The 21,231-nt window shown below is 45.7% G+C and overlaps 1 protein-coding gene across 3 annotated transcripts in view; it reads right to left on the reverse strand.

Annotated features, from left to right (window-relative positions):
* Window positions 1-3,106: 3,106 nt before the first annotated feature.
* Window positions 3,107-21,231, reverse strand: part of LOC117462844 (acyl-coenzyme A thioesterase 11-like) — a 42,617-nt gene continuing 24,492 nt past the window's right edge. For all 3 annotated transcript variants that reach the window (XM_034105191.2, XM_034105192.2, XM_034105190.2), the window contains exons 15-17: window positions 18,424-18,588; window positions 17,161-17,287; window positions 3,107-4,691 (exon numbers count right to left, since the gene is read on the reverse strand). In XM_034105191.2, the coding sequence (XP_033961082.1) occupies window positions 4,452-4,691; window positions 17,161-17,287; window positions 18,424-18,588 (532 nt within the window). In that variant the 3' untranslated portion in view covers window positions 3,107-4,451. The remainder of the gene's footprint in view (window positions 4,692-17,160; window positions 17,288-18,423; window positions 18,589-21,231) is intronic.

The raw sequence follows: 21,231 nt of genomic DNA on the forward strand, positions 1-21,231 counted from the left end.
AGTACAAGCGCTAGCCAATCAAACCGCGTGCAAGCTGGGAGAGCCAGACCGCAGTTCATTTCCTCATTTTCCAAACGAGAAATTACGGTAGCAAATCACCCGGTTCTTTACGACCAGAACTATTTACCGGGATACAAACCGGAGGAACCAGGCATGGAGGGAGGTGGCAGAGACAGTGGGTGAAACTGGTAGGTTTTCACCTGTTTGGGGAGTTACTTCGTTTTAACATTGCTATTGCTTTGTATGTCGGGGGCGGGAGATTCATGTGATTGGTTGTTGGTCACGTTGCTCGCAAAAATCGCCAAGCTTCAGACACGCCCAGCATCAAAAAAAATGTCATGCCTGTGTGTGGACGGGCCGTTACAGTTTAGTAGCTGGGGCAGTAACTATAGTAACGCAGTGTGGGCTGAGCCGTGACGTCATCTTCAATGCGAACCACATAACCAGCCGTTAGCTGTTAGCCCTCAGAGCTCACAGCTCCTCATATCTGTTCAGAAACTAGACAAAAGTTAAACAAGTACAAACCACAGACTGCCTGTGTCATGGCGAATACAGTCACTGGTTTATTTATGTCTGTAGGCCGTTGTTGTGAGTGTGGACAGTCGGAGCATATGCAACGTTAGCTTAGCCAAGCTCCATTCAGAAAACACGCATTATAAAAGGTGTTTCGCCTGCCGTCTGTCTGCAGACTTGTCAAAGTATGAATTCATGGTTTTTACTAACCGGTATCAGTATGTTGTTACTTCGGCATCATTTTGAAACGTGTATTACAATTAAATCACGGTAAAATATGTTCATTTTGTTGTAGTTGTAGCTCCCTTGCTAGCGATTCTCTCACTAGTTTAGCATACTCAGCCAGGTTGTTGGCCCGGAAAGAACCTGGATTTTGGAGAGCCAGAAAAACTGTGAAACAGTACCCGTTAGCCGGTACTACCTCTAGTGGAAACGCAACCAAAAACGGGCCGGGTTTGGCACGGTTTTTCCACGCGCTGCAGTGGAATTGAGCCATTAATGTCTACCCCTGCTATGGTCATAAAATGTTCGACTAAATGTAAAAGTCCTGATTTCAAAATGTTACTTAAAGTCATGCAGAAAAAACTACATAACACACAAGGGGACGGGTAATAACCGGAAAAGCGTGACATGGGACCTTTAAGTAAAAGTACAAAAGTAGTACAATCAAAATGTAAACAAAGTTAGTACTCGTTATGCAGAGTATATGTCAAAGTATATTTGTTATTATGTTTTTAATTGTATTCTGTTTTCATACTTGTGAGAGCAATTTAGTGGTGTAGTTTGTCAAAATGGACCAAATTTAGATACTTAAAATACTGTGTAGAATAGTAGTACAGTACTACATTATAACATATATGCTGTGTCATATATTTGTATATGTACAAAGTATCTACTAATTTAATAGGAATGTCGTGTAGTAAAAAGTACAATATTCACCTCTGAAATGTAGTGGAGTAGAAGTAAAAAGTAAAACATGTCAAAAAAGTTCTTAAAGGTCCCATGTCATGCTTTTCCGGTTATCACCCGTCCCCTTGTGTTATGAAGGTTGTTCTGCATGTAAACGGTCTGCAGAGTCACAAACCCTCAAAGTACACCCTGTAGCGAGTAACACTCTAACACAGAGAAGACCTGTCTATGCTGCCCCAGAACGCTTCCTTGGAGATTTCTCTTTCTCTTCCTGGGTACAGTGACATGACCATACCCAATGGTCCACACACACACACGAAACTGTGACACGCTGAGGGTGTTAGTGGAGCCTCGCAGCGGAGGCGCAACGTCCCCCCAACACGGCACCCAGACCCCACGCAGCATTCTCATCTGTTTGTCATTACTGGTGTCATTTTCTGGTTGCTAACAAACGCCATGGTAACACATAATCACTGATGTTCCGCTGTAACGGTGGTGGACTCATCAGAACAGAGTGGGCGAGCTGACCAATCAGAGCACACTGGGCTCATAGGGGGGGGGCGTGTAGGACAGAGAGTGAATACACAGACTATACAGAGATGCTGTGAGAAACCAATGTGAGTTTGGAACATTGAACAATGTGAATCTATTCTAGTCGACCTCAACAATGGAATTATGATCAGTAGAAAAGGCCATGACATGGGACCTTTAAGTACAGTACTTAATAATAATAATGCATTTTATTTATGGGCGCCTTTCAAAACTCTCAAGGACACCTTACAGAGCATAATTAAAGAAGAGCACACAGTAATACAAGACTTAAAAAATTAAAAACAACAATCAGTTTAGCAGAGATTAAGAAATGGAATATGCCAGTTTAAAAAGGTGTGTTTTCAGGCTGGATTTGAAGGTTGGGAGTGAGTCCATATTGCGGATGTCTTGTGGGAGAGAGTTCCAGAGACGGGGGGCAGAGTGGCTGAAGGCTCGTGACCCCATGGTGATCAGGCGGGCAGAAGGTACAATGAGTTGAGTAAACGTACTTAGTTACTGTCCATCATTGGTTCAGGGTTAGCCTGTTGTTTGTTTAATAATAATAATAATAATAATTCCTTACATTTATTATAGCGCTTTTCCAGATGCTCAAAGCGCTTCACAAATACACATTACACATATCATACGCGAATGGTTATGACTTTCTTCTCTCTCCACTCCAAATCCAGTCCCGTTTCTCAAGTTGACTGTCAACAACAGGCAGCACACAGAGGAGGAAGTCGTGGAAACCGGCTGGCAACACTGGAGCCCCAGAACTGCAGCCCCTTCACCTCAGAGTCTTTCGGAGTCAGATTGACAGCCGAAGAGTTCACACATGTTCATGAGGATGTGATTACTTTGATGACTTCCTGCCTTTTCCTTAAACATCATCATAACACTTTGACTTTTGACCAAATACCTGCTAAACGAATTGTGATTCCATTGAAGCTTTGATGGTTGGATACCTGTTGCTAATCAGTGCACACATGTCTGTGTTTACGTTCAAATGGATGAGTTTGGCTTCAGTTCAGTCTCACAGGGCCATGCTACTTCAAAGACTAAGGTGATGTTACCATCATACTGACTCCAAGACTAAGCAGTATTGTTACGTTCCCTCTTTGCTAGGGGTAAGGAAGGGAAACGACACGACCAGTTAGTAATTGGTATTGGTTACCGGTGGTTTTATTTGTAACGGCAAACTGAGCAAAACGTTGCACACAAACAGCTTGGCCCAACAACGGGTCAAGCTGTCACTAGTTCACAAAAGGGTCTCCAAAAGAGAGTAGCCCAGTACTATACAAAGAAAGAAAATACCTCACTTCTAAAGTGGAAACAAACAATAACAAAACGGGACTGTGAGCAAACACAGCTGGTGCGGGTCTACAGGTGCTAATCACCTGGCTCTACGCACTATACACACAGGAATGCTGATCTACAGGTGCTAATCACCTGGGTCTAAGCTGTTTCACAAGGTAACTATCCTAAGTGCGGTTCTACAGGAGCTAAGCAACCTGGATCTACGCAACACACACACCCTACACTAAACACAGAATACCACGACACACTGCTAACCAGTGTGCTCGCACAGAACCCTACATAATACACACTGCTAGTCAGTCTACAGAAGCACAGGAGGAAGGCTTTGTCACAATGAGAGGGTTGAGGCGTCTGTCACACAATACAGAGCCTCCAGAGTGTTGTCCGTGCTCAGCCTTTATACTCCTCCCCAGCAGGTGTGCGCCGGCTGTGCGCTGCGATTGGACGCCGTCAATCCAATCCCCATCTTCAGAGGCGGACCAGGAGATGGGCAGCCAATGATGTTGGCGCAACCACACAGCTCATTTACATGAACACACACACAGCTGAAAACACTCACAGGCAGATCAATGAGCAGACAAACAGCATCCGTAACAAGTATAATGCAGTGTTGTAATTATATGTTGTGTTTATTTTACAGTTTAATTATGAGTGGAAGGGCACAGTTAAAATCATTTTATTAAAATGTCTATAAAAAATAAAACATCAATTTATTATAAAGAAGACAGAAGTACTCATGCTCATTGCAGTCAGAACGTGTTGATATTTCTCTCACCATTAACTGCTACATTTAGTGTTTCTTTAAAAAAATTACCCGCATCTCATAAAAAGCGTGCAGTTGGTTAGTTTTACAAAAATATAAACCGTAGATTGACAAACAAAACATATTTGGATCTGACAATAGCTAGACACAGACTCCAATGTTTCCATCGTGTGAAGGCACAATCATTAATATTGAATGAGTCTTTATTTTGAAATCAGGTCTATGTTTTATATCAGAGTCTGGTTGAATATTAGAGCATTATTTTTTCTCGGCTCACTTTTTTGTGATATTTAGATTGAATCTAAATATCACCTTTTGATCACTGTGACCACTTAATGCCATGTTAATAGTACCATGCATCTTAACCTCACCCAACACTGTACACGTGATGTGAACTGGCCTGGAAATAACCCTGACTCTACAGCTTGGTGCTGTGGGGGGGCGCTGACAGACCGTCTGCAGCAGCATCCCAGGTGGGACTGTCTGTGTTTCTGGTCTGGTCTGGGCCAGTTGGCTCCTCAGAGGCCGACTGCAGTCTGTTTTTGGCGAGGTACTGGCTGCAGGAAGAGAAGGTGTGGTAGAATGTGGAGGAGAGGCCGGCGATGTCCGTGGAGATGTAGGGAATAACCTCTGGAGACGCCTGGTTATAGTAACTGACCTGGAGAAAGATACACATACATGGTTAGGTGTTCCGTTATATCTACACTGAACACAAATATAAAGGCAACTCTTTTGTTTTTGCTCCCATTTTTCATGAGCTGAAATCTATGTACACAAAGGGCCTCTTTCTCTCAAATATTGTTTACATATTTTACTAAATCTGTGTTAATGAGCACTCTTCCTTTGCCGAGATAATCCATCCACCTCACAGGTGTGGCATATCAAGATGCTGATCAGACAGCAGGATTATTGCATTATCCAGGTGTGCAATAATGTGACCAATTTGCCACCCTAGGCGAGATTTTAGATAGCGCTCGGGTTCTGCTGAAGCAACCTAGCCTGAACACCTTTATTCTTAAACTTCATGTTGGCACCGTTGTCATACGACTGTCCTCTGCAGTCCTCAAAGGGGATGTTAAGTTCCTCCAGCCTTTTGAGAATGAGCAATGTCAAACTTTCCCCTGTTGACTGCTCTGCCACAAGAAAGCCCAGGAAATGTTCTTTAACCTGTGGTTTGTCTTCTAGCGATACTATCGGGTGGCGCAGTGGTCTGTGCGTTTGATCATCAGATCAAGGGGGCGTTGGGGAACTCCAGTTCGAAACCCGCTACCGCCCCACTGCGTCAGGCCGTTGTGTCCTTGGGCAAGACACTTCACCCGAATTTGCTACTGTGGGTATTGTCCACAGTAGATGACCATTACATGTATGTATGATCTGTATGTGTAATGTGTATTTGTAAAGCGCTTTGAGAGTCATTGATAAAGCGCTATAATAAATATAAGGAATATTATTATTAATAACAGAGAGTTGTTCTTTATGACTCAAAATGATTGAGAAATACTTACACGTTTTTATCTCTTCCACAATTGTGTCCAGTATTTTAGAGCTGATTGAGTCAATCAGTTCATTTAGAATTATTTTGCCCATATAATGTGTGTGACTGCCAGCTCCACTTTCCACTCTACCAACATGCTGCTTCCTGACTGAATCGAATGTGGCCATAAGCTCCAAGGGTGAACTATATACCGTGTCATGGCTATAACCGCGGTATGCGTATGCGCGGTATTCACACCGCAGGGACGTGCGGTTTTATTTATTTAAAAAAAAAAAATGCTAACGCACTTTAGCACAGAATTCAAAATAAAGATACCCTTATTACTTATCGAAACTGCACATACAATATATCCGATTAAAGCTGAGACTCCACAGATTATTTAAGTATAGTATCTAAGCGATCCGATCTCGCGACAGGGGAAGCAAACACAGACATCACAACACGTACCTTTTACGGAGCTTTTACGGGAGATCGTCTCACCGTAACTGTCAATGTGATCAAAAGACGTGTTCAATGGCATTAAAACAAGAAAGAAAAAACGCCTTTGAATCGGTTGATCTATAGGTTGATAATGTATCTGTGGCTTTGAAGCAATTGTTTATAATCCATAATTCCATTTTTATGTAAAAATCGGAGCACAACAGTTAGCTGCTAATGGTAGCCACCAGAGTGGCTGCAGCTTCCGGTTTTGGCTACGCGTCACTCTCACTCCTTATTTGGTAATGTGTGTGTGTTAGACTGCGCTGGACTGCCGTATAGCCAAGACCGGAAGCAGCAGCCACTCTGGTGGCTACCATTAGCAGCTAACTTTTGCTCTGCGATATTTACATAAAAATGGAATTATGGATTATAAATTAAATCATTTTTTATACAGAGTTTTTTTCTTTCTCGTTTTAATGCCATTGAACACGTCTTTTGATCAGATTGACAGCTACGGTGAGACATCTCCCCGAGAAGCTACGTAAAGGTACGTGTTGTGATGTCTGTGTTTGCTTCCCCTGTCCGAGTTCAGATCACTCAGTGATGATACTATATACCTAAATAATCTGTGGAACCTCAGCTTTAATCGGATATCTTGTAAGTGCAGCTACGATATGTAATAATAAGGGTACTTTTATCTTGAGTTCTGTGCCAAAGGCCGTTAGCATTTGTCGCTCAGGGGTCATTTAGATGCTTCTTATGAGACTTGTGTTTTGTTTTGGTAAAAATGGTTTGTATCGTCAGTTAGCTGAGATTATTTCCGTTAATCTGGTATAACACATTAATAGGTTCTTAAATATTACGATCCCCTGAGACACTGTCGTGAAAAAAAAAGAGTAAAGTACCCGCCGGGACTTTGGGGTTTAACAGGTTAAAAAAACGCAATATATACCGCAGGGGTGGGGGGGGGGGGGGAAATCGCGATGTCAGTTTTTTTCAATACCGTGCAGCCCTAATAAGCTCCACTTCTTTTTAAAAAGTTGCCATTCTCTGGTTGGTTTAATGTGTCTGTGGACCCCCTCAGAGCCAGGTTTCTCTCTGCTAAGGACTGAATTATTGCCACGAATCGGGTGAGAACGTCGCGCCACCTATTTCTCTCAGCCTGAGCAAGGGCCATCTCTTGCATATCTATTGTAAGCCCCCTGGCAAGACGGACGTCTTACTCCTTCCATGTTGCCATGTTTGTGTTGTGCTCCTTGCTTTCTTCATGTACCTTGAGCAAGTGACTTGCATTTGTCCAGTCCTTTAGTCCTTCCCTATTGAGTTTGTAACTTCTCTGTGAAAACATTTTGCCGCAGAAGCAGTGCAAGCTATCATTCTTTTTTGAATACATCAACCAGCTTCTTTTGATTTTTTTCTCCGTTGATTAAGACTGTTAAAATAGTCCTGCTGACACCTTCTCCCGTCTTTTTGTTTGGGAAAGGTAAACCTATGTTTCACTTGATATGGTCCACTCTGAACAAACTCTGTCCTGTCATTATCTGTAAGAACAGATGGTCGGCAGGGTCTATTGGTGAAGCCTTTATCCCTGATGCTGTATCACTTGGCTCTGCTGAGGTGGAGGGGACAGGAGCGCTTGATGCTGTATCACTGGGCTCTACTGAGGTGGAGGGGAGAGGAGCGCTTGATGCTGTATCACTGGGCTCTGCTGAGGTGGAGGGGACAGGAGCTCTTGATGCTGTATCACTGGGCTCTGCTGAGGTGGAGGGGACAGGAGCGCTTGATGCTGTATCACTGGGCTCTGCTGAGGTGGAGGGGACAGGAGCGCTTGATGCTGTATAACTTGGCTCTGCTGAGGTGGAGGGGACAGGAGCGCTTGATGCTGTATCACTGGGCTCTGCTGAGGTGGAGGGGACAGGAGCGCTTGATGCTGTATCACTGGGCTCTGCTGAGGTGGAGGGGACAGGAGCGCTTGATGCTGTATCACTGGGCTCTGCTGAGGTGGAAGGGACAGGAGCGCTTGATGCTGTATCACTGGGCTCTGCTGAGGTGGAGGGGACAGGAGCGCTTGATGCTGTATAACTTGGCTCTGCTGAGGTGGAGGGGACAGGAGCGCTTGATGCTGTATAACAGGGGTACTCAAATACAAATCTTAAAGGTCCGAAATAAATGTTTCAATAAGACAAAGGTCCGTTTATTACGGTCATTCAAACTTTTAAACAACTGCAACAAGATTCTTAACACGAGGTTGCAAAAACAAAAATAATCTGTATGCAGCAGTTTTCATTGTTATTGTGTCTGTGCTTGATCCCTCAGCGTCGCAGTGTAAGAGCTGCAGAGTTATGAATAAAGGCAGCTGCACTCTTTTTCGTTCAGCATTCCCATTATTGCTTTATAAATGTCTTGCCCCCTCGTGTGTCCACTGAGGTTCCTCAGGCCCAACACATCTTCAACAAACTCCCCCTTTGCCTCATCATAACAACTCACAAACACCAGCAACTGAGCATTGTCAGTGGTGTCAGTGGACTCATCCACAGCTAAGGAAATGCACTGTGCATTTTTTATTCCATCACAAAGCTGATTAATCAAATCACCAGCCAGTATTTATGTTCTTCTGGTTGCTGTGGAATCTGAGAGGGGGATTTGCTTGATTTGACCTGTTATTTCCTCTTTGTGTTTGCCTTCAACATGGTCTCCATCACTTCAGTCATGCATTCTTTATACTTCAGTTATTATCCAGTGGAAAGCCCTTACCTACTGGCCTAGTTCAATCAAAGTGGTTACTTTTTCTTGGCTGGGCAGTGTAATTTTACACACCGTCTTATTTGACTTTCTCAGGACTTAAAACAGTTTTTTGGGGCAGACCACCTCAAAGAAAAAATATATTTACACACGTAAGGTCATCATCTTAATAGTTTTGTATGCTCATCCGTGAGCAGAGCATCAAGTTAATAATAATAATAATATATTGGATTTATATAGCGCTTTTATAGTACCCAAAGACGCTTGACGTGTATTGCAGCTGAATGCGGCGATTACCATTTTGTTCAGCAAAACGCCTCACAAACGTATTAAGATCAACAGCTTTAGTGCGTTTTGATTCAATGCTGAGTGCAGCCACACTGACAGTCTCTTCTCTGTCAGTGTGGACCGCAAATACCTCATTCCTTCAGTGCTTGGGTCCGAATGCTTCTCGTTTTGCGCCGTCCCGTTCAAATGAAATCGCCGCCAATCATATGTCCACGCTCGCGCCAGGACCGGGGGAGGGGTTACATGACGTCCATCTTGTGCTGCATTCACTTGCACTCGGACATTAGAGACTTTCTCTCATAAATGTCCGATGAGCGCTGTTTGCAGTCTATGGACATAGCGGATAATTTTGACTCGTTGCGTTGTGGCGATGTCTCGCAGATAACACAGATAATACATATGAAAAGTATAATTCGCTCAGAGTCCAGCGACAGTTGTGGTTCGGTCCGGATCCGGACCGGAGTCCGTACTTTGAGGATGCCTGCTGTATAACTTGGCTCTGCTGAGGTGGAGGGGACAGGAGCACTTGATGCTGTATCACTGGGCTCTGCTGAGGTGGAAGGGACAGGAGCGCTTGATGCTGTATCACTGGGCTCTGCTGAGGTGGAGGGGACAGGAGCGCTTGATGCTGTATCACTGGGCTCTGCTGAGGTGGAGGGGACAGGAGCGCTTGATGCTGTATCACTGGGCTCTGCTGTGGTGGTTGCATTCTCCAGCCACCTTCCTTGTGTGTGTGTTTTCCCTTTCCCTGTCTGTGTGGGCGTGGTGCCTGTCACTCCTGGCTCCCGGCTCAAATCTCCACCAGCTGCAAACAGTTGAGCACTCTCCTCTGCGACACACCTGATTCCCATCAGCCATTATGGATGGTATATCAGCGGAGGCTCCACAACCTGTCAGCGCCAGATCGTTGTTAAACCCCAGTGGTAAAGCTCTTAGCCTTCTCAGCCTTCTTAAAGTATAGTGACTATTTTCGCTACACCTGAATATATTCTTACCTGTTCTTCTTGTGCTCCAGGATTACTCTTCAATGGATTACGCTCCAGTGGATACTCTCCAGACGGATTATCTCCTTCAAATAAAACCTTTGTAACACACTGCCGTGTCCTGCGTTTGGGTTCTCTCAGATAACCGTAACAGAACGATCTGGCCAGTATGGACCCAGCGGACACCGGCTACCAGGCCAAAACTACGGACGAACTCTGCCAAGCCCTGGCCAGTCAAGGCGCTCTCGTGGGGCATCATGATACAGTTCTCCGTGAGGCATTGGAGACTCTCCGGAACCTCTCCGTTAATGTGCAAAGAATCGGCACGCAGGTAGAACTGCTCACTTCACAGGCTTTTCCTCCGCAGCACGCTGCACAGCCGACAGCCCCTCCCCCCCCTCCTGCCGCACTCCTCCATCAGCTACGAGAGGCTGTCATTCCCACACCTGAACGATACGCTGGAGATTTGGGTAATTGTAGAGCCTTTTTGTTCCAGTGTACGTTAGTTTTTGAGCAGCAGCCTAGTACTTATCACACAGATGGGGCTAGGGTAGCATATGTAATGAGCCTGTTGAGGGGGAGGGCTTTAGATTGGGCTACAGCTGTTAGGGAGAGCCAGCCACACATTTGCTGGTCATATGATACTTTCATTTCCGAAATGAGAAAAGTTTTTGATCACCCGGTACGGGGGAGGGATGCTGCTAGGCGCCTTCTTTCTCTCCGGCAGGGCTCCCGTAGTGTAGCCGAATTTTCAGTGGAGTTTAGAACAGTGGCTTCCGACTCACGCTGGAATAACGAGTCACTACAGGATGCTTTTCTTCAGGGGCTGAATGAAGCAATTAAAGACGAGCTAGCGGCTAGGGATGATCCAGGTAGCTTGGATAATTTAATTGCCACAGCCATTAAGATTGACAATCGCCTCAGAGAGACGTAGGGATAGGACTAGCCGTCACTCCAATCCCAGCGACTTCTCACTTGATCCCCAAATTGGAACTGCCACTACCCCTATTCCCCGATCTTTCCCGACTCCTTACTCAGCCTCATCCCATGGAGATGAGCCCATGCAAGTGGGAAGGGCCCGCCTCTCACCATCTGAGCGTGCTAGAAGGATCCATGCTGGGGAATGTGTTTATTGCAGCCAAACCAGTCATCTCGTTTCCTCCTGTCCTAGTCTGCCAAAAGGTCAGGCTCGTCAGTAGCTGTGGGGATTCTGGCGAGCCCTTCCTCCTCTCTCAACCCCCGACCCAGAACGCAGCTAGAAGCCATGCTTTGCTGCAACCAACAGTCCCTACCCCTGCTCGCCTTAGTGGACTCGGGGGCGGATGAGAATTTTTTGGACATTGACATTGCAGCTCAGGCAGGAATTTCCTGCGAAGTGTTAGATTCACCTCTTAGTGCTAATGCTCTAAATGGAAAATTCCTGGCCCAAGTCACTCACCGCATCAAGCCAGTAAACCTCATTCTGTCTGGAAACCATTGTGAGTTTATTCAGTTTCACCTAATTTCCTCACCCCAGGCCCCCATAGTGTTGGGCCATCCCTGGTTAAGAACTCACAACCCCCAGATTGATTGGGTAACTGGCAAGATCATTAGTTGGAGTTCTTTTTGCTTATCCTCATGCCTGAAGTCTGCCCTACCGCCAGCAGAGGCCCCTCTCCACCACTCAAGATCGAGCCGTCTGACCTGTCATCTGTTCCCACTGAATATCATAACCTAGGAGAGGTGTTCAGTAAACAGCGAGCTCTTTCTCTTCCTCCTCATCGACCCTACGACTGTCCCATTGACCTCCTTCCTGGGGCCCCTCTGCCTTCCTCACGTCTGTTCAACCTATCTCGCCCTGAGAGAAAATCCATGGAAAATTACATCCATGGCTGCTGGTGTCATTCGGCCATCCTCCTCCCTGGTCGGTGCTGGGTTTTTCTTCGTCTCCAAGAAGGACCGCTCACTGCGCCCCTGCATTGATTACAGGGGTCTCAATGCCATTACTGTAAAAAACAAATACCCACTACCCCTCATTAACTCCGCCTTTGAACCCCTCCAGGAAGCCACCATTTTTTCCAAACTGGACCTCCGCAATGCCTACCACCTCGTCAGAATCCGAGAAGGGGACGAGTGGAAGACGGCCTTTAACACACCACTCGGTCACTTCGAGTATCTGGTGATGCCTTTTGGACTGACGAATGCCCCTGCAGTCTTTCAGTCAATGGTGAACGATGTGCTCCGTGACCTCCTCAACCGGTCAGTCTTTGTCTACCTGGATGACATCCTCATATTCTCTCGTAACAAGGAGGAGCACATTATCCATGTCAGGCAGGTGCTGCAGAGACTCCTGGAGAACAGACTCTTTGTAAAGGCGCAGAAATGCGAATTCCATGTCAACACAGTCTCATTCCTGGGCTACATCCTTGAGGAAAGAAATCTTAGGTCCGACCCTGAGAAGATCCAAGCGGTGGTGGGGTGGCCCAAACCAACCTCAGTCAAACTGCTTCAACAGTTTCTTGGTTTCGCCAATTTCTATCGGCGCTTCATCAGGGACTACAGCAGAGTGGCGGGTCCTTTAACCAGACTCACTTCCCCCACAACTGGCTTTTCCTGGACCCCAGAGTGCGATGCAGCCTTTTCAGAACTAAAGAGACTCTTCACTACTGCCCCTGTGCTCATCCACCCTGATTCCTCTCGCCAGTTCGTTGTGGAGGTCGATGCCTCCAACACCGGGGTAGGAGCAGTTCTTTCCCAGCGCTCGGAACGAGACCAAAAATTGCATCCTTGTGCATTTTTCTCTCGCCGCCTCACCCCAGCTGAGAAGAACTATGACGTGGGTAACAGAGAGCTGCTGGCTGTCAAACTTGCCCTAGAGGAGTGGAGGCACTGGCTGGAGGGAGCTGAACTCCCTTTTATTGTATGGACGGACCACAAGAACCTGGCGTACATCCAATCTGCCAAGCGCCTTAACTCCCGTCAGGCTCGATGGGCCCTGTATTTCGGCCGCTTCTCATTCACCCTCACCTACCGTCCAGGGTCACGGAACCTCAAGCCTGATGCCCTCTCTCGCCAGTTCGCTTCCGATGGACCAGCTGCCAGTCCAGACACTATCCTGCCTGCCTCCTGCGTGGTGGGGGCTGTTACCTTGGAGATTGAGTCAGTGGTCAGGGAGGCCCAGCGAGCGCAGCCTAGCCCAGGTAACTGCCCAGCTAATTGTCTTTTTGTGCCTACCCCTGTTCGCTCCAAGGCCCTGCAGTGGGCACACACACCTCTCGTTTCTCATGTCATCCTGGTGTCCATCGCACACTGTTCATTCTCAAACAACGCTTCTGGTGGCCTTCCATGGCTCAAGACACCAGGGCCTTTGTTGCTGCCTGTACAGTGTGTGCCCGCGCCAAGTCCTCCCACCAGCCTCCCGCTGGCCTGCTTCGCCCACTGCCAGTACCTAGTCGCCCTTGGTCGCATGTGGCATTGGATTTTGTTCCTGGACTTCCACTTTCACAAGGAAATACTATCATCCTAACTATTGTGGACAGATTCTCAAAGATGGTACACTTTGTGGCTCTTTCCAAACTTCCCACTGCCCGAGAGACTGCAGATCTTCTGGTCAACCATGTAGTTCGACTTCATGGGACCCCCACCGACATCGTCTTTGACCGGGGCCCCCAGTTCATTTCCCACGTTTGGAAGGCCTTCTGTCAGGCTCTGGGAGCATCGGTGAGCCTGTCATCTGGCTATCATCCTCAGATGAACGGGCAAACAGAACGGGCCAACCAGGATCTGGGGTCGGTCCTTCGTTGTGTGGCTTTCAAGAACCCTTCGTCATGGGTCCCACATCTGCCATGGATCGAGTATGCCCACAACTCCCTGCCAAGTGCAGCCACAGGTATTTCACCTTTTCATTGTGCCATGGGTTTCCAACCACCTCTGTTTCCAGCCCAGGAAGAGGAAGTTGCTGTTCCCTCCGTTCAGGCCCACCTTCGTCGCTGTTGTAAGGTGTGGAGGGACACCCGAGCAGCCCTGCTCCGCTCCGCTGCCCGCAACCGCCTCATCGCAGACCGCCACAGGACCCAGGCCCCCAACTACTTACCAGGTCAGAGTGTTTGGCTTTCGTCCAAAGATCTCCCACTCAAGACAGAGTCAAAGAAACTTACCCCACGGTATGTCGGCCCCTTCATCATCGACTCCATTATTAATCCATCTGCAGTCAAACTCAAACTTCCCTCACACATGAAGGTTCATCCAACATTTCATGTATCTCTGTTGAAACCTGTTGCCAGCAGTCCTTTGTCTCCTCCAGTGAGTGTTCCCCCACCCCCCCCAACCTACACCGCCAGGCGATTGTTGGACGTTCGTCGCCGTGGAAGGGGATTCCAATATCTGGTGGATTGGGAGGGCTATGGTCTAGAGGAGAGGTGTTGGGTTCCCCGGCGAGACATCGTGGGCGCATCTCTGATACGGGACTTCCACCAGGATAACCCTGGAAGACCTGGTAGACCTGGTAGACCGCCTGGAGACGTCCCTTAAGGGGGGGGGTACTGTGGTGGTTGCATTCTCCAGCCACCTCCCTGGTGTGTGTTTTCCCTTTCCCTGTCTGTGTGGGCGTGGTGCCTGTCACTCCTGGCTCCCGGCTCAAATCTCCACCAGCTGCAAACAGTTGAGCACTCTCCTCTGCGACACACCTGATTCCCATCAGCCATTACGGATGGTATATCAGCGGAGGCTCCACAACCTGTCAGCGCCAGATCGTTGTTAAACCCCAGTGGTAAAGCTCTTAGCCTTCTCAGCCTTCTTAAAGTATAGTGACTATTTTCGCTACACCTGAATATATTCTTACCTGTTCTTCTTGTGCTCCAGGATTACGCTTCAGTGGATTACGTTCCAGTGGATTAAAATTTTGGAGGATACTCTTCAGTGGATTACGCTCCAGTGGATACTCTCCAGACGGATTATCTCCTTCAAATAAAACCTTTGTAACACACTGCCGTGTCCTGCGTTTGGGTTCTCTCAGATAACCGTAACATCTGCTGAGGTGGAGGGGACAGGATCGCTTGATGCTATATCACTGGGCTCTGCTGAGGTGGAGGGGACAGGAGCGCTTGATGCTGTATCACTGGGCTCTGCTGAGGCGGAAGGGACAGGAGCGCTTGATGCTGTATCACTGGGCTCTGCTGAGGTGGAAGGGACAGGAGCGCTTGATGCTGTATCACTGGGCTCTGCTGAGGTGGAGGGGACAGGAGCGCTTGATGCTGTATCACTGGGCTCTGCTGAGGTGGAGGGGACAGGAGCGCTTGATGCTGTATCACTGGGCTCTGCTGAGGTGGAGGGGACAGGAGCGCTTGATGCTGTATCACTGGGCTCTGCTGAGGTGGAAGGGACAGGAGCGCTTGATGCTGCAGGGCTGGGCTCTGCTGAGGTGGAGGGGACAGGAGCGCTTGATGCTGTATCACTGGGCTCTGCTGAGGTGGAAGGGACAGGAGTGCTTGATGCTGCAGGGCTGGGCTCTGCTGAGGTGGAGGGGACAGGAGCGCTTGATGCTGTAGGGCTGGGATCTGCTGAGGTGGAGGGGACAGGAGCGCTTGATGCTGTATAACTGGGCTCTGCTGAGGTGGAAGGGACAGGAGCGCTTGATGCTGCATCTGGAGAGAGAAAAGAAGTATATGTGACCATCAAGAGATGCATTATATTTGCTAGACCTAAGACATATTATAGAAATCAGAAAACAGGAGCAGCTCACAAAATCATTAGAATATCATGGAATATATTGCCTCCATGTAGAATTGATGCATTTATCTCTGCAAAAGGAGCCCCGACCAAGTATTGAGTACATATTTGAATAAACTTTTCAGAAGATCGAAATATCTGTATTAGAAATCCTTATCTAATATTATACTAGATACAGGATTATTGATTTTCATGATCTGTAAACTGTAAGAATCACAATTAAAACAAAAAAGGTTTGAAATATTTCACTTCATGCATAATGAATCTAGAATATATGATTTATTAAATTAAAGAAAAACAGTTCTATGATAGTTATCATTTTAGATGCACCTGCAGATTCTGCGACTTACCAGATGGCACAGAAGCAGCTACATACATTGTAATATAGCATATTAAAGATAAAGGCTAAGGTATGCAGTATTTACAGTAGTGACAAGCATTTTAACACTGATGTAAACGTTACACTATTGATTATTGAACATACTTTAGACAGCATATACGGTAAGGCAATACAATTAAAGGCCTACAACTATAAATTATTGAGGGGATGTAAAAGGAATAGCATTTTAATGACTATCATTATTACTACTAGCCTATTACTACAAGCAGGGCAAACATTGGCTCACCTCAACAGATATAGTAGATGATATATAGCAGGTGATGTAACTCTTTCCAAATGTCCCTGAATGTAAGGTGGGAGTAACGGTAATAATTGACATTAACTCTAAATGTAACTATTGATTAGCAAACAAACGACCTTGCTATCGTGTAAGCTAGCAAGTTAAAACTGTTCCATCAACGGTAACTACAATCCATTTTTTTACTTTGTTTAATCATCATCACATTAACGTTACTGTACCTTTGTCTTTCTCCCGTTTGTCCTCCTCCTCTTTTCTTTTCTTTCTTCCAGATAACTTTGTTCTTTTCGACATGCTAATTACCGTCTTTGTTTTCTTCTCCCGAGTCACAGCAGGTCAAAGGTGGCGGGTCAAGTGTCAGTCAGTGACACTTGACCCGCCCCCCTCGCTCCTTGAGGATATAAACAGCCTGCGGGGCTGGGGCAGTTCAACTTACCTGATTTAGGGTTAAGTTAAGTTGATTTAGGTGGGGCGCCATAGTGTTTGGGCGCTGTACGCGATATAGGCGTAGTTCTGTTAATCACAATAAAAAAAAAAAAATGGAATAATAAAAAAAAAATCCCCCAATTGTCGGTGCCCCCCTGGCTTGATGCGCCCTTAGCATTCGCCTATACTGCCTATGCCAAGGGCCGACCCTGGGTGTGCCTCAGGCTGCTCACAGTAAAAGGCCACTGGATGGATTAACTCAGCAAAGGAGAAATGCTCAGATTTAGACACATTTGTGAACAATATTTGAGAGAAAGAGGCCTTTTGTGTAAGAAAAAGTCTTAGATAGAAAATTGGAAGCCAAACATTTTATATTTCTATCAGTTTAGTTACCCATGATTAACCATATTAAACCAGTATTTGTCTCACCAGGGACATGTTGTCTTTAATCTCCAGGATGGTAAAGCCAGCACACAGAACCTCTCCTCTGTTATACCCTTCAGTGGGGGGGTGAGTGGGCAGGGACACTGAGCGCAGTGCGATGACGTATGGGTCTCTGAGGGGGGAAACACAAGAAACTGTTGGAGTGATCTTAGCCAGGACCTCCTTCTTAACACTTAACTGTTTAGGCTCCTTGTTTCTCTTTGGTTGACCTAGGTGAAGGAAGATGAACCACCTGCACTATTCTTTGTTGAAACCCTTTTTCGCATACCTCTCCTTACAGGTGTCCATGGTCGCGTTCCCTGCAATACTTTGACCTAAACTTGTCAATTTTCCTATCGTTACTTCTTACCCCAATAACAGAGAATGTTGTTACCGTACGTCCACACAGCAGCTTCAGAAGAATCTTCCACCGCTTCCTACGCTTCTCTGCCCATTGACTTTGAATGGGGATGACGTCACTTTGCCTCGCTTTTCGCCGAACTGCATTGTGGGTGAGCGAAGCGAAGATTTCCAGGATGTCCAGGATCTCCAGGATTCAAAAGTTGAGCAATGTTCAACTTTTGAAGCTGAGCTGGAAGCGTCAGCCAATCAAACACGTTTATGCAAATCTGACAGTAGAAGTGCGAGCCAATCAAACCGCGTGTAAGCAGGGAGAACCATTTCCTCATATTCCAAACGAGAAATTACGGTAGCAAATCACCCGGTTCTTTACGACCAGAACTATTAACGGGATACAAACCGGAGGAGCCAGGCATGGAGGGAGGTGGCAGAGACAGTGGGTGAAACTGGTAGGGTTTCGCCTGTTTGGGGAGTTTATATATATATATATATTGCTCGCATAAAATCCCCGGGGTTTTTTGCTTTGTATGTCGGGGGCGGGAGATTCATGTGATTGGTTGTTGGTCGCATTGCTCGCAAAAAATCCCCAAGCTGTCAGACACGCCCAGCTCCAAGGTTTTCAAGATTTTTGAAAAGCTGCTGTGTGGACGTACCGTTAAGCTGAACCTTTTCGTTTAACCTTGACATTCTTAATTCCGGTTTGTGAAGCCTTGTTTTTTTAACCTAGTGCACACACAATATGCTCTTAACATTAAATACCATAATGATCCTATTCTGATTACTTTATTACTACATTATATAACAATATATTTCGTGCAACATATCCTACAACAACAAAGTGACAGTAAATTCTGAAAGATAAGGGGTATGTGACCTTTGACCTGTCATTTAGCCATTCAGTGTACTGACCCGCTGCCACACGGCTTCCTCTTGGAAGCCAACAAGATGAAGTCTTGAATCCCTTCTCCTGGTTGGGCTGAAGTCGGGGAACCCACCCCCCCCTGACACACTGAGGGGGTCACCACTCGATACAGGAAGTCATCATCATCCACCCGGTATATCAGCTCACAATTCCTGATGTAGGGAAGGACAGAGAGGGGGATGGGAAATAATAATGACTATATTGTTAAAGTCATTGTAATAACATTTTCTATGTATTCATTATTTTGCCAAGAGTTACATTTCAAGATGAATATCATGTCTCTACGATAAACTTGAAGCTTTAGCAGAGCATAGCATAATGACTGGAGTTGGGTGCAAACAGCTAGCCTGACTTTATACCAGGGTACAAAACTAACCCTGTGATGGCCACAGCCATACAGGGTCTGCTTGGTCCCTGACACAGCCCCTGAAAAAGTTCAATGATTACCAATCCATGCAAAAAGGGTTTTTGTATGCCACACAGCATAAAAAACAAAAATAATTAAGATTAATTTAAAGTAAAATGTTGTTTTGTTTGAGAGTATAACCTTGACCTGGTCCCTGAACCTTTTTAAAGATGACATCTATTGCTCATTTTCAGGTTCATATTAGTATGTAGTGTATCTACTTTAAAGAGTCCTCTCCTGCTGATGTTCAGGTGTATATCAGTATGTAGTGTCTCTACTTTAAAGAGTCCTCTCCTGCTGATGTTCAGGTGTATATCAGTATGTAGTGTGTGTCTCTACTTTAAAGAGTCCTCTCCTGCTGATGTTCAGGTGTATATCAGTATGTAGTGTCTCTACTTTAAAAAGTCCTCTCCTGCTGATGTTGAGGTGTATATCAGTATGTAGTGTCTCTACTTTAAAGAGTCCTCTCCTGCTGATGTTCAGGTGTATATCAGTATGTAGTGTCTCTACTTTAAAGAGTCCTCTCCTGCTGATGTTCAGGTGTATATCAGTATGTAGTGTCTCTACTTTAAAGAGTCCTCTCCTGCTCATGTTCAGGTGTATATCAGTATGTAGTGTCTCTACTTTAAAGAGTCCTCTCCTGCTGATGTTCAGGTGTATGTCAGTATGTAGTGTCTCTACTTTAAAGAGTCCTCTCCTGCTGATGTGCAGGTGTATATCAGTATGTAGTGTGTGTCTCTACTTTAAAGAGTCCTCTCCTGCTGATGTTGAGGTGTATATCAGTATGTAGTGTCTCTACTTTAAAGAGTCCTCTCCTGCTCATGTTCAGGTGTATATCAGTATGTAGTGTCTCTACTTTAAAGAGTCCTCTCCTGCTGATGTTCAGGTGTATATCAGTATGTAGTGTCTCTACTTTAAAGAGTCCTCTCCTGCTGATGTTCAGGTGTATATCAGTATGTAGTGTCACTACTTTAAAGAGTCCTCTCCTGCTGATGTTCAGGTGTATATCAGTATGTAGTGTCTCTACTTTAAAGAGTCCTCTCCTGCTGATGTTCAGGTGTATATCAGTATGTGTCTCTACTTTAAAGAGTCCTCTCCTGCTGATGTTCAGGTGTATATCAGTATGTATTGTCTGATGTTCATGTGTATATCAGTATGTACTGTAGTGTCTCTACTTTAAAGAGTCCTCTCCTGCTGATGTTCAGGTGTATATCAGTATGTAGTGTCTCTTCTTTAAAGAGTCCTCTCCTGCTGATGTTCAGGTGTATATCAGTAGTATGTGTCTCTACTTTAAAGAGTCCTCTCCTGCTGAGAGGTGTATATCAGTATGTGTCTCTACTTTAAAGAGTCCTCTCCTGCTGATGTTCAGGTGTATATCAGTATGTATTGTCTCTACTTTAAAGAGTCCTCTCCTGCTGATGTTCAGGTGTATATCAGTATGTAGTGTCTCTACTTTAAAGAGTCGTCTCCTGCTGATGTTCAGGTGTATATCAGTATGTACTGTAGTGTCTCTACTTTAAAGAGTCGTCTCCTGCTGATGTTCAGGTGTATATCAGTATGTACTGTAGTGTCTCTTCTTTAAAGAGTCCTCTCCTGCTGATGTTGAGGTGTATATCAGTATGTAGTGTCTCTACTTTAAAGAGTCCTCTCCTGCTGATGTTCAGGTGTATATCAGTATGTAGTGTCTCTACTTTAAAGAGTCCTCTCCTGCTGATGTTCAGGTGTATATCAGTATGTAGTGTCTCTACTTTAAAGAGTCCTCTCCTGCTGATGTTAAGGTGTATATCAGTATGTAGTATCTCTACTTTAAAGAGTCCTCTCCTGCTGATGTTCAGGTGTATATCAGTATGTAGTGTCTCTACTTTAAAGAGTCCTCTCCTGCTGATGTTCAGGTGTATATCAGTATGTACTGTAGTGTCTCTACTTTAAAGAGTCGTCTCCTGCTGATGTTCAGGTGTATATCAGTATGTACTGTAGTGTCTCTTCTTTAAAGAGTCCTCTCCTGCTGATGTTCAGGTGTATATCAGTAGTATGTGTCTCTACTTTAAAGAGTCCTCTCCTGCTGAGAGGTGTATATCAGTATGTGTCTCTACTTTAAAGAGTCCTCTCCTGCTGATGTTCAGGTGTATATCAGTATGTAGTGTCTCTACTTTAAAGAGTCCTCTCCTGCTGATGTTCAGGTGTATATCAGTATGTAGTGTCTCTACTTTAAAGAGTCTCTCCTGCTGATGTTCAGGTGTATATCAGTATGTAGTGTCTCTACTTTAAAGAGTCCTCTCCTGCTGATGTTCAGGTGTATATCAGTATGTAGTGTCTCTACTTTAAAGAGTCCTCTCCTGCTGATGCTCAGGTGTATATCACTATGTAGTGTCTCTACTTTAAAGAGTCC

Source organism: Pseudochaenichthys georgianus, chromosome 17 (assembly GCF_902827115.2).
Source record: "Pseudochaenichthys georgianus chromosome 17, fPseGeo1.2, whole genome shotgun sequence".
Lineage (NCBI taxonomy): Eukaryota > Metazoa > Chordata > Actinopteri > Perciformes > Channichthyidae > Pseudochaenichthys > Pseudochaenichthys georgianus.